This window comes from Silurus meridionalis, chromosome 27, assembly GCF_014805685.1.
Source record: "Silurus meridionalis isolate SWU-2019-XX chromosome 27, ASM1480568v1, whole genome shotgun sequence".
Taxonomy (NCBI): domain Eukaryota; kingdom Metazoa; phylum Chordata; class Actinopteri; order Siluriformes; family Siluridae; genus Silurus; species Silurus meridionalis.
Window position 1 is genome coordinate 2,999,848 of NC_060910.1, and position 16,865 is coordinate 3,016,712.

At 39.7% G+C, this 16,865-nt stretch overlaps 1 protein-coding gene across 1 annotated transcript in view; it reads right to left on the reverse strand.

Annotated features, from left to right (window-relative positions):
• Positions 1-16,865, reverse strand: part of susd2 (sushi domain containing 2) — a 30,541-nt gene that overhangs the window by 12,826 nt on the left and 850 nt on the right. The window contains exons 2-13 of the mRNA XM_046841533.1: positions 15,331-15,529; positions 13,669-13,817; positions 13,418-13,585; positions 13,020-13,194; positions 12,129-12,330; positions 11,645-11,730; positions 11,278-11,546; positions 11,035-11,178; positions 10,761-10,919; positions 9,065-9,313; positions 7,203-7,481; positions 5,573-5,749 (exon numbers count right to left, since the gene is read on the reverse strand). Of these exons, the coding sequence (XP_046697489.1) occupies positions 5,573-5,749; positions 7,203-7,481; positions 9,065-9,313; positions 10,761-10,919; positions 11,035-11,178; positions 11,278-11,546; positions 11,645-11,730; positions 12,129-12,330; positions 13,020-13,194; positions 13,418-13,585; positions 13,669-13,817; positions 15,331-15,529 (2,256 nt within the window). The remainder of the gene's footprint in view (positions 1-5,572; positions 5,750-7,202; positions 7,482-9,064; positions 9,314-10,760; positions 10,920-11,034; positions 11,179-11,277; positions 11,547-11,644; positions 11,731-12,128; positions 12,331-13,019; positions 13,195-13,417; positions 13,586-13,668; positions 13,818-15,330; positions 15,530-16,865) is intronic.

The following is a 16,865-nucleotide window of genomic DNA, read 5'->3' on the forward strand; positions in this document are numbered from 1 at the left end:
ATAGATAAAAAGAGCATGTGATGAGATAGATAGATAGATAGATAGATAGATAGATAGATAGATAGATAGATAGATAGATAGATAGATAGATAGATAGATAGATAGATAGCTGATTGGCGTATATACTGTACGTGTAATCCGTATCATACTGTATTTGGTCAATTCTAAAGTAAATAAATAAATAAATAAACAATAAAAAATTCAATAAAAACTTTTTCTCAACAATATCGAGATTTCCAGTCCTGATTTTTTTTCCTTCACTTCCCTCTAAAAACACGGCAAAGGTCAGGGGCAATGAACCAAGTTTTCGCTAAGCATCTTCATGTGTTTGATGGAAAAGCTCCAGATCTGATTCAGGACAGAATCGTCCTGTAGATGTATATCACTAAGGAAGTGTGTGTGTGTGTTTGGTTCTGCTCTAATGACGCTAAAGAACTCAGGGGTTATAGAACATGAACAAAAACCAAAAAAAAAAGGAACCAGGTCACCGGAGCAGGAGGAGATAACCAGAAGCAGGAACATGGCGATAAAAAACGATGAGTATAACATCAGAATAACAGCCTGCAGACATTTGTTGAGAAACTTTCATGGAGGCACATCAGCTATTAGTTAAGATCCATCGGAGGAACATCTGATTCGAGTTATTAAGAAAGCCCAGGGCCGCCCCAGGTGTGCTGGCAGTGGAATTTTGTGAATACACGGGTGGACTGACTGGTAGCAAAGACTGCAAAATACCTCGTTGCCTCAAAAATGACGGTTTCACGGATCTGTAATTGGAGAATCTTTTTAACAGGGGAAATTTGGTTAAAAGAAAGAAATCAATCTGAAGATAGGAAATGTAGCAGTCTGCTGACTCGAGGTCGTCTTGATTTGATTTGTTTATATTGACTGGGACTTTTCTCCCAGTATGCATTTGTACTTGGATTTGTCCCAGTCTTGGTCTTGCCAAATAAGGTCAGGAAAAAATACATTTTTTAAATTTGGAATGCACAATGTTTAGCAAAAAGTATTCGGCCATGTTTACTAGGGATGGTCAGATTCATTGATTTGTAACGGCGCGTCGATTAGAAAAGTGCGCATCGGATAAAAGTTGGCGTTTGTATCACGATGCATCGTTTTGAACGTACTTGCATGGGGAAAAAAATGAAATTTAAATTTCAGTTATCAGTAGATTAGAAAGTGACCAATAGTTTATACGTGGATTGATGTTTCTCAAATAGTTTTCTCAACACTTTACTAAATTTACGATTTGCTGTCTGTTTGAACGAGAGAAATAAACGCGAAGTATCTGTTCCATATTTGATTCCATGGCATCGTATCGCACTGGATCACGTTGTGTTGAATGGAATGGAAATCGGATCAGGAATAACAGGAGGTGAATCGTATCGCAACGCTCCGGTAGCTGCTTCGTATGGATCTTCAATGTATCGTATCATTGGCTGTGCTTTGAGATGCGAATCACAACGGATTTGTTGTTTTCAGACATTTCGGTGTGGATGAGCAACTTTTGGGAAATGATTATAAACGAGCGGTTTTTAGACAAAAGCGTCGTTTTCGAGTTTTTCCGGATTAGCCTTGTTTTTCTAGAATCTAGCGTTTGTAAAATCTCCTGGCTTCATCTCTTCAGTCCTGATCTTCAACTTAGCAATAAAAGCTCTTGACTACAGACCTACAAAAGCATTTCCTTAAGGGACACCAATTTAAAAAAAACAGTATCCACTCTAAGTAGGTAAAAAGTAACCTTTTAGTGTCTTCGGCAAGATTGTAGAACTCAAGCGGTGGTAGAAAAGAAAGTCTTACGGAGTCAATTCAGAGCTCTTCATTCCGTTTGATGGAAATCTTCTGAGAAGAAGCAGCGCTGCCTGTTTGCAATTGGCCTCAAACTTTAAACAGTGCATAACGGTTAGCGCCGGGTGAGTCAGTTTTAGCATCTCCTACTGAAATCTGTTGAGTGGTGAAAATAAAAAGTAGAAAAACAGCTGGTGGATTAATAAAAAGGTCAAAGGAGAAGTCTGAAAAACGTTCAGGGGAAGAAAACAGACAAAATCCACCCAGATTCAAGGTTTCGGAGCAGAACAGAAAAGCTAGACGTCGGGTTTTAATGGACTGTGATTGTAGTATGCTAAGTCGTTATGATGTCTGAGAAGTCGGACGTTTTTTTAAACAAGTCATGGATTCGTCCTGTTCGGTGTGAAGAAAACTGGCATTTTGGTGTTTAGGAAAGTTAAACCAAAACCAAATAAATGACTGATGAGAAGCAAAAAGGAAACAAAAGACCCCCAGTCTATCAACAGTCTACTACAATGTGTTTAGGAACGCAGGTTGCACGAACAGTTAGCAGTAAAGCGTCCATCACTGAACAGCACCTCAACAATGATGGAACTGTAATGAATGGACTTTCGGTGCCACCCAGATGAAGATCGGGTCCCTTTTGAGTTCGGTTCCTCTAAAGGTTTCTTCAGGGAGTTTTTCCTCCACAGTCGCCACTGGATCACTCATTAGGGATAAACACAATTATAGAGAACAAACTCATAGGCACTAAAATTAAAGTCTTTTATAAAACTTATATATAACCTCTATACCTCTGCTGCTTTGAGACGATGTCCACTGTTCAAATAAAATCAGAGTGACTGATCCTACAGAACTGATAACTGAGACAAAGTCAAACACTGACCATGCCAATGATCTGCACCAAGTGATACAGGTGGGGAGGTGGGAGCTTTGTGGTTAAGGCATTCAAGGCATTGGGACTTTGTGTCTGATGGTTGTAAGTTCAAATCCCAGCCACACTAAGCTGCCACTCCTGGGCCCCTGAGCAAGGCCCTTAACCCAATAGCTGCTTGGATGTATGAATGAGATTAATGTAAGACGCTGTGGATGAAGGCGTCTGCCAAATCTCATAAATGGAAATTGAAATGAAGAAGGTAGAAATAAACAAAAACTACCTAAAGCAAACAATAAACGAGCAATAAATATTGCAATTATTATTTTTTTTATATATCAAGTAACCCTAAAATAAAATTAACCAAAAAAGTACCAAAGAGGCAGAATTATAATATTTATCTTTTCTTTCTTGTTTTTTATTTTTATTTAATGATTACAACGACTTTATTTCCTCGTGATTTTTATGGTTAAGACATGATAACGAGAAGAACGGGACGACAAAAAACTAACTCCAGACATGAGCACCACCTAGTGGCAGAGGCATTAAGCCTCAATAAGTGCGAAAAAAAAAAAAGTAGGTTATCGCTGCCCCCTGAGGATTGTCTGAACCATGGCAGCGTATCTGAAGATTTCAACACGTCCCAGAGGTTGAGCCCTGACATGTCAATCCTCTCAAACATCTGTGGCATGAAGTAAAAAGTGAGCAGAAATTCCCACGAGAACGAATGTCCAAATGGAACAATTTTCCTCAGAACTTCAAAAGACTCACGATTACGGATGCACAGATCCACTGAATAAACACTGTACTGTACATATATACTGTACGCATCAACTAGTTGTAGTGTTGAAGGTGTTTCTCTTTACTGCTAAGAGCTTTCAGTGGAGCCGTCTGACTTGGCACTGGTGAGGTATCTCACGCCGCTGCGTTCTCTCGGCTTTAACTCCAGACTCGTCTCCTTAATGACCTGAGCTGAATCAGATGTGTTAGTGCTGGGAAACGCTGAAGTATGTAGAGCATGGGGTTCCCATTTCTATTCCCAAGTCTGGAGTTGGGCAACAGGGCTTAATGTTTACCATAACACACCATCACACACTCCTGTGAGCTGCCTCGACTTAACACACACTGATAAAAATCTCTTTGGAATCAAACGTCATATTGACCCGGACAATAAACAGGATGCACAATATACACACTGGATATGTTTTTGTATACTGAACCTGTCAAAAGTGTGAGTTTTGTATGGTTTTCGAGACACGTGCATGTTCTGAAACGGAATAAACTCACACGAGAATTGGACAAATTGAGTGCAAGAAGTTCTGGAGCCCGAATGTGATGTTCTCGAACAGAAGAACTTGTCGGAGAAGATGTTAATAAACTGTCTCGCCCCCACAGTCACACATGGAGGTGGAGGATTGATGGTTTGGGGTTGTTTTGTTGCAGGGAAGGTTGGAGACTTATTCCAGGAAGTGAAAGGAATCCTGAACCAACATGGCAACCATTTCATAATTCACCATCACACCATGTAATTGCGTCTGGACTGCGGCTCAGAGGAACCGACTTCAAATACAACAAGCGAAGCGTACGTCCGAGCTCATGGAAAGACCTGCCCAGTCACCACACCTATTGAACTGCTCTGGGATGAACTGGATCACAAGGTCAGAAAGGAATCTCCAACTGGTCAAGAACATCTTTGGCAAGTTTTACAAGAGGCACATCGAAATATTTCAGCTGAACATTTGGAGAAACGAAGTGTCCGGATGCTGAGAGTGTGTAGCTGTTTGTTCTTCATGCTAAGGGAGGAATTTTCAATGAAATGAAAGTGGAACATCTGGAGATTTATTTATTTGTTTGGTCAAGAAAATCTTTACATTACCGATTTTGTCGCACAGAATAAAAGACACTTTTCATAGACACTGGATGAAGTCTTCAAATACAACAAACTCTTTAAAACAGCTTAGTTCTTGTGCATTTTTTGCAAGTGAGTGAACACTGCCACATAGTGTTTGTTTCAGTGAATTACACTCGAAACTACAGCAATGAGAGAACGAGGCAAAAATATCACCAGGGTCATAGTGGGAATTACAACTAGGACCTGCTGAGCACAGCAGAATTTGTATAAAAATACAGACACACAGAGACACTCAGGAGCTTTATAATAATAAAAATAATAATAGTAACAATAATAATTCATAATAATATTAAAATAATAAAAATATACAACTTAATAACGAATGAATGAATGACTTATTGTTTTTGATAATTAATAGGTTATAATTATATTAATGATACCAAATAAATGACCCAATATAATAAATAGCAATTAAAAATAAAACTAATAAACAAGTAAAAGAATAGTTTATGATAATAAATACTTTTTAAAATAATAATAATAAATAGAAATAAAAAATAAAAAATAAATAGAAATAACGGAAAAATAATAATAAATTAAATAAATAAATAAACAAACAAATTAAAAGCAATTAAAAAAAAAAATAAAGATAAGTTTTTGATAATATTTAGGATATAATTATATTAATACAAATGAATAAATAAATTACATTATAAAACCATGTATAATTAAAAAGGAAAAGAATAGTTTTTCATAAATAAAGAAGTAATAAAAATAAACGTGTGAAAGAATGAAAGAAGGAACGACTGAACGAATGAACGAAGAACTAATTAATAGAATTATAAATACATAAATAATAAAAGAGATTGTTTTTTATTAATAAATAGGCTATAATTGTATTAATAATACCAAAGAAATAAACAGCATTCTGTTTTTTGTGTATGTATTTTATGTACTTATCATGTTATTATATTGTATTATGTTTATAACCTCTATATTATGATCTTATGATGTGTATTATAACGTTAGATGGTGCAACAGTATGATCCCCTGCTCACCTGAAACACAGTGTGTCTCGTCCCCTGACCAACTTCCGTCTTCCTTACACACACGCTCCTGTGAGCCGTACAGCCGGTAACCAGGGTTACAGGAGAATCTGACAACAGCCGTCTCCAAATACAGCGTTCCCTCTTTGTGCCCGTACAGGGGCGGCTTTAGCCAGCCACAGGACACCACTGCGGGGCGGAACAACGTGAAGGTCAAACAACGTCATCACAAACTTCCAGACGAAGTGTGAAGTGATGTTTTATTCACACAGCATGAGGAGGAAAGGATCAGGAAGTTTAATGTACAGAAATCCCTGATCGCTGTAATGCTTCAGTGTGGTTGTGTTTGTCTGAGAGATAAAAGGTTAAAGGTTATAGTGATGGGATCTCTGAAGAGTGACACTGAAAACACTGATAAGAGATTTGAAAGTCTGATCTGATCCAATGTTCTGATCAGAGGTTCTGATAAGGTAAGTGTGAGGTGTAGAAACATGAAGAGACGTGACGTTATGATTAGAGGTTATAAAGGTTTGTGGTCTGGCATGTCAGCACTGATACTGTCCCCGATGCTCTTGTGTAATCCTGTGTGTCTCAATGTGACCATGTGTCCTCAAAGATCCTTATGTGTCCCTGCATGAACCATATGATACACTGTGTTAGCCTGTATGATCCTGTGTGTCCCTGGTGACCCATAAGTGTTCTAACCCTATAAGACCTTACGTGATCCTTTGGAACCCTGCATGAACCTGATAAGACCCTTCATGACCCTGTGTGTCCTTGTATGAGTCCTATAAGAACCTGCATGAATCCTATAAGACCCTGTGTGACCCTGTGTAAATCCTATAAGACCCTGCATAAACCATCATGAACCCTATAAGACCCTGTATGAATCCTACAAGAACTTGTATGTCTCTCTGTGACCCTGCATGACCCTGTGTGACCCTGTATAAATCCTATAAGACCCTGCATGAACCTGTATGTCCCTGTGTGACCCTGTATAAATCCTATAAGACCCTGCGTGAAGCCGATAAGACCCTGCATAACCCTGTGTGTCCCTGTGTGACCCTGTATGAATCCTACAAGAACTTGTATGTCCCTCTGTGACCCTGAATGAACCCTTTAAGACCTGGTGTGACCCATTGGAACCCTGCATGACCCTGTATGTCCCTATGCAACCCTGCATGAACCCTATAAGACCTTGCATGACCCCCGAGCTCCTGTGAGACTTTACGTGATCCTGTGTGACACTGCATGAACCCTATAAGACACTGTGTGTCCCTGTGAGAGCCCTAAATGATCCTGTGTGCCCTTATGTGTCTCTTCCTGTCCCTGCATGAGCCCTATAAGACCCTGTGTGAGCCTGTATGTCCCCTGCCAATCAGCTATAAGTGTTTGCGTGTGAACCTGTTTGACCCTGTGCATCCCTCCATGGCCCTCTGTCCCCTAATATGTGGTCCCTGATGTCCCTGTGTGTCTCTTTAATATCTAGAATTGGACTGGATTTATTTCAGCATAAACTTTAGGCTAATGTAAGTGTATGCTGTTGCAGTAAAATCTCTGCAGCCTCTGTTAAGAATATAATGAACATAAATACTGACACTAGTGTATAATTATTCCCAGGGTTTATTGGGTTTTCTCTCACCAGGCCGCAGGTCCTGCGTCATGGCTGTGTAGGCTCGCACGGCATGCAGCGTCTCGTTTCCCACCTCCAGACTGCGAGTGCTTAGCGTGTCGTATTTACAGAACTGAGCTCCGTCTCCTACACACATCTTCAGCGTGGGACTCAGGAGCGGATCGGACGTGTCCTCATTCACCGAGAAGTGTGGGATGAACGAGGGATCGTGCTTCGGGGAGAAGTTGTACTCGTTCAGGAGGTGCTCCGAGTCATAGGTGAAGAGAGATGACTCGTTTGTAACGGCCCCTGAAGGAAAAACAGAACAGAGTGTTCCTATTGGCTGAAAGCATTATAGCAACAATAATACCACACATACAGAACACATACATTCAAATGTGTGTGTGTGTGTGTGTGTGTGTGTGTGTGTGTGTGTGTGTGTGTGTGTGTGTGTGTGTGTGTATATATGTAACATATAAGCAGTGGCTGGGTATTAAGTTAAGTGTAATTACCAATTTACACTGTATAAAACTATTAGGAAACTATCTATCTATCCATCCATCCATCCATCCATCCATCCATCCATCTATCCATCCACCCATCTATTCATCCATCCATCTGCTTGTATGTCTGTCTATTTATCCATCCATCCAACCATCCATCCATCCATCCATCCACCCATCTATCCATCCATCCATCTGCTTGTATGTCTGTCCATTTATCCATCCATCCATCCATCCATCCATCCATCTGCTTATATGCCTATCCATTAATCCGTCTAATCTATCCACCCATCCATCTGCTTGTATGTTCATCCATCCATACATGCATACATCTATTCATCCATCCACCCATTCATCCACCCATCTGTTCGTATGTATAACCATTCATCAATCTATCCATCTATCTATCTGCATAAATGTCTAACTATCCATCCATCCATCCATCCATCCATCCATCCATCCATCCATCCATCCGTGTATCTAGTTACTGTTAGAAGTTCTGACTGAATTTGTCTTTCGCAAAAATATTAAATAAACAGGATTTTTTTCCTTTCATATAAAAATGTTATTTAAAAACACAAATGTTTGTGTGTTTCTGTAACAAATATATTTATTATAATTATTATATGACCTGATGCATGAACATTAGAATCAGCACGTTTACACAAGCTAGCAGGCAGTCATCCTTCTGCATCGCTGCTATTTCTTAAAGATTTTTCTCTCGGCTCTGGGTATACAGTATGTGTTTTAGATTTCCCAGAGCCGTCCAGGCTGCTCAAATGTAGTTACAGTAGATTACACAGCACAAGTTGAACAGACTGTGCCTGGATCACGTGTCTGGATCAAATACGCCTGTATATGCTGTATCGTTTGTTACATCAGCCGGGTTGAGATAACGTGTATGAACGCAGTGAACACGTGTAGACCTTGGACTGGATTGCTACGTTATAACAAGGTCATAAATTCTCACTCTGTACAGAAAACATCTGATTAATGGCTTCCAATAGAAAGTTATAAAACTCGTGTTTTTTTTTTTTTTATGAGATTCTACTAGTGCGTAATAGCAGGTCATTAAAATAGATCAACTTAACGTCTTTATCTTATTCCCACAGCACCTTTTCTCTCAGAGACGGTTTACAAATGGAGCTCTAAGAGGATTCATTATATCAATATCAATAAAAATTACCAATATTGATTGTACTATAAATTTCAAATATATGTGCTGGTGCAGGTCTTTTTCCTCAATCATGACATGATATAGCAGTACAGGACTTGAAAAATTGATGTTGGATATATTGCTCTCTCTGGCTTTTCAGTTTAGAGAATCCCAACCACATGGCACAAAGGTTATGGTTATCAGAATTTGATTTAGGAGAAAAAAAAACTCACATCCTGCTCCGAAAATGAAAATGTCCTGAGCGCTGCTGCCTTCTTCCAAAACCGTCCCATTGCTGGAGGTCAAATCGTCCTCAGGATTGTCGTTCATTTTCCCCAGCAGGCCCTGCGTTTGCTCCTGAAACTCCTGTGGCAGTAAAACAGTCAGGGTCATGAGCCCTCCACGACCTCTGACCTCGACCCCGGCGCCTGAGGGGAACATCACTGTGACGTTCTGGGGTACCGCCGAGAATACGAACACGCCTAGAAGGTATGAGACAAAGATTTGCATTGAGGAATGTGTTTTGTGTTCCAAAGCAAAACACAGTTTTAAATTTAAAAGTAAACAGGTCTTGTTTGGAATGCATGGAATGCTCTAGAGTGCCTTCAAAATTTTAAAATGGTGTACATGCCCTGGAATCTATATTAAATGGCTTAGAAATGTTCTAGAACAAATGCACCATAGCTTTCAATGTGCTGTAACCATACATAAAGACATGACTGTTCTAGAACAAACAGGAAACTAAGTGCCACCTTTTGAAACATTCAAGAACCAACAGGCAACAAGGTTTAGCCACTGGGTCTTGAAATGTAAAAACAAAATGCAATATGGCTTACAATTGCTATAGAACCAATGCTCAAGAATGTGATACATTCTAGAAGCAATGCAAAGCATGCTCAGGATTTGTTCAGGATTTAAACTTTAAAAAATAAAAATAAAAATGATGTACCTTTGTTTGTAAACATTCCAAAACTTACATGGAGCGTAGCATTTAAAAGCTTAAAGCATTGCATTGCTCTAAAACCAACAACTAGCAATTAATACAATCTATACTGAAGATTAGGTTTGTTTTAAAACAAACACTCATGTTTAAGACTAGGAATGTTCTAGAATCAACACACAACAAATGACAAAGCTTATAAATGTTCTAGAACCAACACATAACCAATACTCAAGGTGAGAGTGTTTTAGAGCAACACACAACATATGCCTAAGATGTGGATTGCTCTAGAACAAACACCAACAATATAAACCTTCTGGAACCAATATTAAAATGCATAGTTCATTGGTCTGAAACTAACTTCATTGTAGCATTGTTTTGTAAATAACAACCAAATTTGTACCAAGAATAGAATTGTTCCAAAACCAACAAACAAAGAAATATCGAGATCAGAAATGTTTAGAGCCAACACACAGCATATGCTCAAGTTTGGGAATGCTCTAAAACAAACACAACAAATGCTCAGGTTTCAGAATGTAATAAAATCAGCGCAAACCAAAAAAGCACAATAAACTTTCTGGAACCAATATTTAAATGCTTAGAATGGTTCTAGAATCCATAAACAACCAATACCAAGATTAGAAATGTTTTAGAACCAACACCAAACATGAAGCTTAGGAATGCTCTAGAACAAGCACACCAAATGTTGTACACAGCAACACCATAAATGTTCTGGAACCAAAATCAGAATTCGTAGAACAGTTTTAGTATCAACACACAACCAATATCAAGATTTGAAGTGTTCAAGAACCAACACACGTCAATTCTATAAATGCTCTAGAATCGATATATAAAAAAAAAATCTAAGGACTGTTCTAGAAGCTGTGATATGCACATTGCTTGTTCCAGATCATCTCTTCTCCATCCCATAATCTTCTGCAGTTTGGAACGTGAAAGCCCTGGTCTGGAATCAGTAATTATGGTCTCACCTTCAAGATCCATCCAGGTCTGTTCAGAGAAACTAAGCACCCGTTGGTTCTGCAGGACCTGCAGGCGATCTGGGTTATCTGTGAGACGCACCTCGATGACATCCGAGTCATTCTCCTTCATGGCCACTGAGGAGAGACGCGTCACCTTGATGACAGAGCCTTAAAGGAAAAAAAGGATGTAGTTGTTGTGATGTGATGAATTCAAGAAGGTTTTAAACACTGACTCAATGAGGTGATTTTCAGGATAGAACTTTTGACATTTCAGTCATTTTACCATTCTCTGATTTCATTGGCTCGGTTCTGCCCTGCACTGTCAGCTGGAACTTTGATGAGTTAAGCAGAACGTATTCCCCTTTACCATTAAACGTGTACCTGGAACCGTCGAATGTGATGAAGTGAGGATCACCAAGAACAGATGCTGAAAGAAAAAATAGAAAAATCACGTAAGCCTGATGCTCCAGAAAATAAATGAAAATCCTGGTAGTTCCATGATATAAACGGAAAATCTTTTCCGTACCTGCTTTAGGAGGCTTGTACGTCCTGCAGTCGCTGGAGGGCCGATGTGTGAAATAATAGTCACAGTTATCGGACCACAGGCAGCAATAGTAAAATGTGATCACGTCATACTTCCAGTGAGAAAATCCTGGGATTTTGGGGGGCTTTTTATACGGTGGTGACCCCCAGTCATGCCCTCGGTCTGGGGTACTTCCTCCGATCGAGTCGCTAGTGAGAACCTGAGCTCCAGTTTTGTCGTAACAACACTGCTGTCCGGCTGCGTACTTTGGACTACAGACAAAGGAGGAGAGTGATGAGGTATAGAGGTATAAAGCAGACACTGTGTGTGTGTGTGTGTGTGTGTGTGTGTGTGTGTGTGTGTGTGTTACCTGCCCTGAATGGCTCTAACGCAGTGCACAGCTCCAGGATGATAAGTGCACTTACTGCCTTTCTCAATATCACAGCCGTAGTCAGTCTGAAAAGATCAAAATGCAATATTTACTATTCGAAAAACTCATTATCAACCAATTTCTTTCACAAATTATTATAAAATACACATTTATTTCCAATCAATAATTTGAAATTATGTAGAAAAGATTAAAAAAAGACCAAGCACTCCATTCCAATAAAATTCTTTGGTCACTTCAAAGAAAAACCATTTGACCTTGCTCTGACCTTGACCCTGTGTAAATCAATTAAAAAAATCGAATCAGTTGGTGCGTTAATTATAATGATCACCTCGATTAGATTCTTCACAGTTTTTTGTTTTATTATAAATAGAATATGGATTTATAAAATCTGCTTTATGGAATTGGGTTTGGAGCCCAACTTTATGGAATTGGGGTTGTATATTGAATTTGATTTTGTTCTCACATGGAATCTGCCCGTGTCGGCTCGGGCCTGTGCCAGCGTGCAGGGGCAATCGATGATCTCAGGCAGGAAACTGGGCATCAGTTTTTCCTCTTCATCCCATTTTAGGCACTTTTCCAAAGCCCAAGCTGCAGAGTCTTTCCTGAAGGTCTCCTCTAGGTGATACGCCAGAGCATGATCACCATTCCACAGAGCGTTCACGTTCCTACACACACACAAATGTTGACAGCAACTGATTCAGGAATACAGTTTGCTTCTGATCATCATCACTGTACCCTGCAACATTGTATATCTGCTTCAAATGGACATTTGGTGCAACCCAGATGAGGATGGGTTCCCTTTTGAGTCTGGTTCCTCTCAAGGTTTCTTCCTTATGCCATCTCGGGGAGTTTTTCCTTGCCACAGTTGCTCATCAGGGACAAACTTACTTACAAAGAACATATTTACTTTTAATCACCACATTATCTGTGTAAAGCTGCTTTGAGACAATGTTCATTGTTAAAAGCGCTATACAAATAAAAATTAATTAAAATTAAATTGAATTGTTGGTTCTTATTTTAAAAAAGTGCGAAAAGATCTGACATCTTTTAAATTTCACTTTCATGTCACAAAGACTTACATTATAATAGTAAACACTTATTATACATTTATTAGATTACATCATCGTATATCAGAGATCAAATCCTAGAACAATTAAAATAATCTTCACAAAAGACCAATGTGATCAAAAATATATTTTACTTTAAACCGTCCTGCACCATCTGTGCGATCATAAAGTTTGAAATATGAATGAAATATTGGTGTGAAGCAATCTGGTCCCCCTTCCTCCAAAACATGGAGGGTCTTACTGTGGATGAACACAAAGCTGAGCACAAACGAAGGTTAAAATCGTACCATGCACCATCAGGTTCGGTGCTCGGACCGACCCTCATGCTGCCCATGTGCCACTGCGCCAGGGGCATTTTACTGGCCGTTGGGACGAAACTGAAGACCCCTTTATTGGTCACGTTCCTTCCAACAGTGTACAGATACCTCCACTCGGCCCTCCACTGATCAGAATACGGCGTTCCTGCGATCAGAAGGAAAAAGTCACGTGGGGTATATTTTACAAAAATTGGACCTGAAACTATTCTGAGATTTTGGTAGCTAAGTGGTTAAGATCTTCAACTTCAGTTAGAAAAGTTGTGGGTTCAAATCCCAGCACCACCGTGTAAGCAACTGCTACTCAAAAGTGCTCAATTGCATAAATAAAATACTTCGTGTTCTGTAAAAATGGTTTCGGCTCTACTTACCGAACTCGTCATAGCCCCACAGCTCGACGTTTACTCTCTCTGCTTTAATTAGCGATGAATTCCACACCATCATCAGAACCCCTGAGACCCCCGGAGTACCGTAATACTGCCAGTGCGTCCCGTTCACCAGGAGGAGCTTATACGTCAAATCCAGCTTACTGTGGTGCACTGATATCACAACAGACCGAACACATATAATATCACACCATGAAATGCCCTAATTATCTGTAACACAGAGATGCGAGTCTGACCTGAGAGCCATCGTCCAGCTCGTGTATAGTTCTGTCCATCGGTGGAAACCTTAAACGGGATCCAGCCGGACTCGAAGAGCAGAGGAGAGATACAGTGACCCACACCTTCTGTATCTACATATCCCTGCGTCGTAATCTCGGATTTAAACCTACACACACACACACACACACCGTACACATGTCTGACTATACTTGAACAGATTTTAGATATACATATACACGATATGAACAAAAATCTGACTTTTCCAGCCATATGTGATTCTTCTCTTGGAGCTGGAGACCTAAACTTGTTCCAGCACGACAATGCTCCTCACCTCACCAACATCAGAACCTGACCTTACACTACACCCTAAATGAATGTGGCTGAACGAATCTCACACACATTTCCACAAAATCTTGTGGAACATCTTCCCAGAAGAGTGAAGCTTATTAGAAGAGTGAATAGGATGTTTAAAAAAGCACACACACCAATCTTAAGCTCAGGAAATAATTCATATCGGACTTGCTGCAAAGCACCCAATGCATCATTGCCACCCAACAAAATGTCATGGAGCATCTTCATCACAGTAGATATCTTCACAGAGCACATATCAAGGACATATCAGGGACTCCTCTCATCCCCATCCCACACTGTTTAACCTCATTCCATCCTCAAAGAGATAAAGGACCATTCCCATGAACTATCTGTATATATGCTGTCCATTATCTAGGAAACTGGTGTATGTACCATGCAGTGGAAGGCCTAGGGGTTAGAATCAGATTCACTGACTTGAGTTTCAATACATTTCTGTCTTATTACGTGTTAAATTATCCCCAATAGTCTATTTACTTTATTTTATAGCTCCCTGAATGTAATATTTTTTTTGTTACAGTTTTTATCCAATCAGATTTCAGCATCACATCACGTGTCGCTGGGGTCAGATCTATCTGCCTTGAGCTATCACTGTAAATACTGCAGACGTCCTATTGATTTAATTCCATGTTGCTTGTAGCAATTGGATTGCGAGTCTCTGAATCCGAAGCCCTTTAGGAGGCATCCAATAACATCAGCATTTTCACATCCTTTGATTGGACGGTCAGAGAGTGCACTAATCAGAGCTCGTAAACTGTCGGTCGCAAACTGCACACTCTCAAATACGCTCCATGTGGATTTAACAGCTGTTTTTACATTCCACAACGGCTGACAGAGGAGAAGAAATCGATTCGGTCGCAGATACTGAATTACAAGAGCATTTACAAGACGGACTTTAAACGACATCTTGAGTAAAGGTCAAAACGGTTACGCTTTTTCATAAACCATTCACACTTTTGCGTTTTCTTAACTGTGGAATTTGCACAAAAAGGGACCATTTTTAATAGACATTCATTTCAAATCCCCAGTTAAAAATGTATTGCACTAAAAAGATGCACAGCAATGCACAGAAAACAACAGGTCACTTGATGAGGTGAATATCGATGTTTCTGCAGGACATGATGTATGTGGGTGGTGCAGTTGTGGCTACAGTGAAAGAAGAATTGTTGAATTGTGTTCATTGGGTTTCTTGATTACAGCTAAATGTTGTATCTATCTGAGAACACTGTAAAGCATAGTAGCAACATGTTGATGTTCTGCCTTTACTACACTGTGATAATGATACTGAATAAACCAGACTCGCGTCTGACCTGCAGGTGAGGTTGAGGTTCTGGTCAAACTTGACGTTGAGAAGTTTAAAGTCGGTTCCTCCAAGCAGAGAGCCGGAGTGTGGCGAGATTTCTAGGCAGAACTGTTTCACATCCGTACAGCAGTTCAGCAAGGTCTCACACGTCGGTTGGCAGGAACAGGACAACAACTTTTCACCACAGCGCCCCTCACAGGACTGAGCTAAAGGACAAAAATGAACAGAAGAATCAGGGCAGACCTCATATACAATATATTCACTATGGATTGCAATAGGAACATGTGTACACCATTGCAATCATGTGGTGCAAAAAAAAAGGAAGTGAACACTTTAACCCTTGAGGCAGATGACCTGCAAACATTGCACAACACCTCAACGCTTGAGTTAGATCAGCTACAATAGCAGAAATCCACTTCAGGTTTCACCCTTGTCAGTCAAGAACAGGAATATGAGTCTACAAAAGTAACAAGCTCCTCCAAACTAGATACCTGAAGATTAGAAAATTGTCACCTGTTGATATTAATGGGCTCAACATGTAGCAAGGAAACATTTTCCACAACATTAAACCACTATCAACCACAGTCTGAGGTGTTCTTACAGGTTTGGGGTCATAAATTTATGCTCTTTATCCAAAATACCTCAGACAAGGTGACCAATTTCCAGTTTCTTAAGAAAACCTGTGCCTTAGACAACAAGAAATGAACCCCAGAATGGTCTTCTGATATTAGAACCTATCCACCTCAAGGTTCATGCTCAACACAGTTGTATATTGCAAGTTTTCTACTAGCTGGAATCTTCTGTCAGCTTGAAACGGTGTGTATGAGTTTTTCTCTGTCGTTTTACATCAACAAAAATATTTTTTTGTGTTTTTTTGTGAGGCTCTGATCAGGTTTCTGTGTCTGAGGTTCTTTTTGTTGCACCATGTCAAATCAAATCTAGAAGCCCTGTCATAGAAAGAACCAGAACAGAACAAGCCTTCATACGCAAAAACATAATCAACTCAATAATCAAATGATGTATTAATTGGATGGCGTCTCAATACCAGGACCTTCTACATGCAGTTCAGACAGATGCAGATTACATGGTTGATCAACATGAGTGGAATGAAATGCATTAACATATGTGTTCTGATTTTAGTTTCCTGAAACTACTGACAGAAAACTATAACATATGCAGGTCAAAAAACGTTTAGCTAATCGACTTTAAATACCATTTCAAACCATTAAAAATGACAACTTGGGTATCCAATCTTTTCCACAAAGGTCCAGTGTGGGTGCATGTTTTCATTCCAACCAAACAAAGACCACACCAGATTCCACCTGTTTAGATCTTCATTTTCAAAATCTGCTGGGGTCCTTTGTGGAAACGATTAGACACCCCTGCAATACCACCATCAGCAAATGGATTCCATTACACAGTGTTCACATCCTTAAATCTTTATCATCAACAAAATCTACTGGAGTTCAGAGGATTAACGGTGCCCTAATGGTTTCCATTAGGTATCAACACGTGATCTTCCTATTGGTCCATATGAGCATA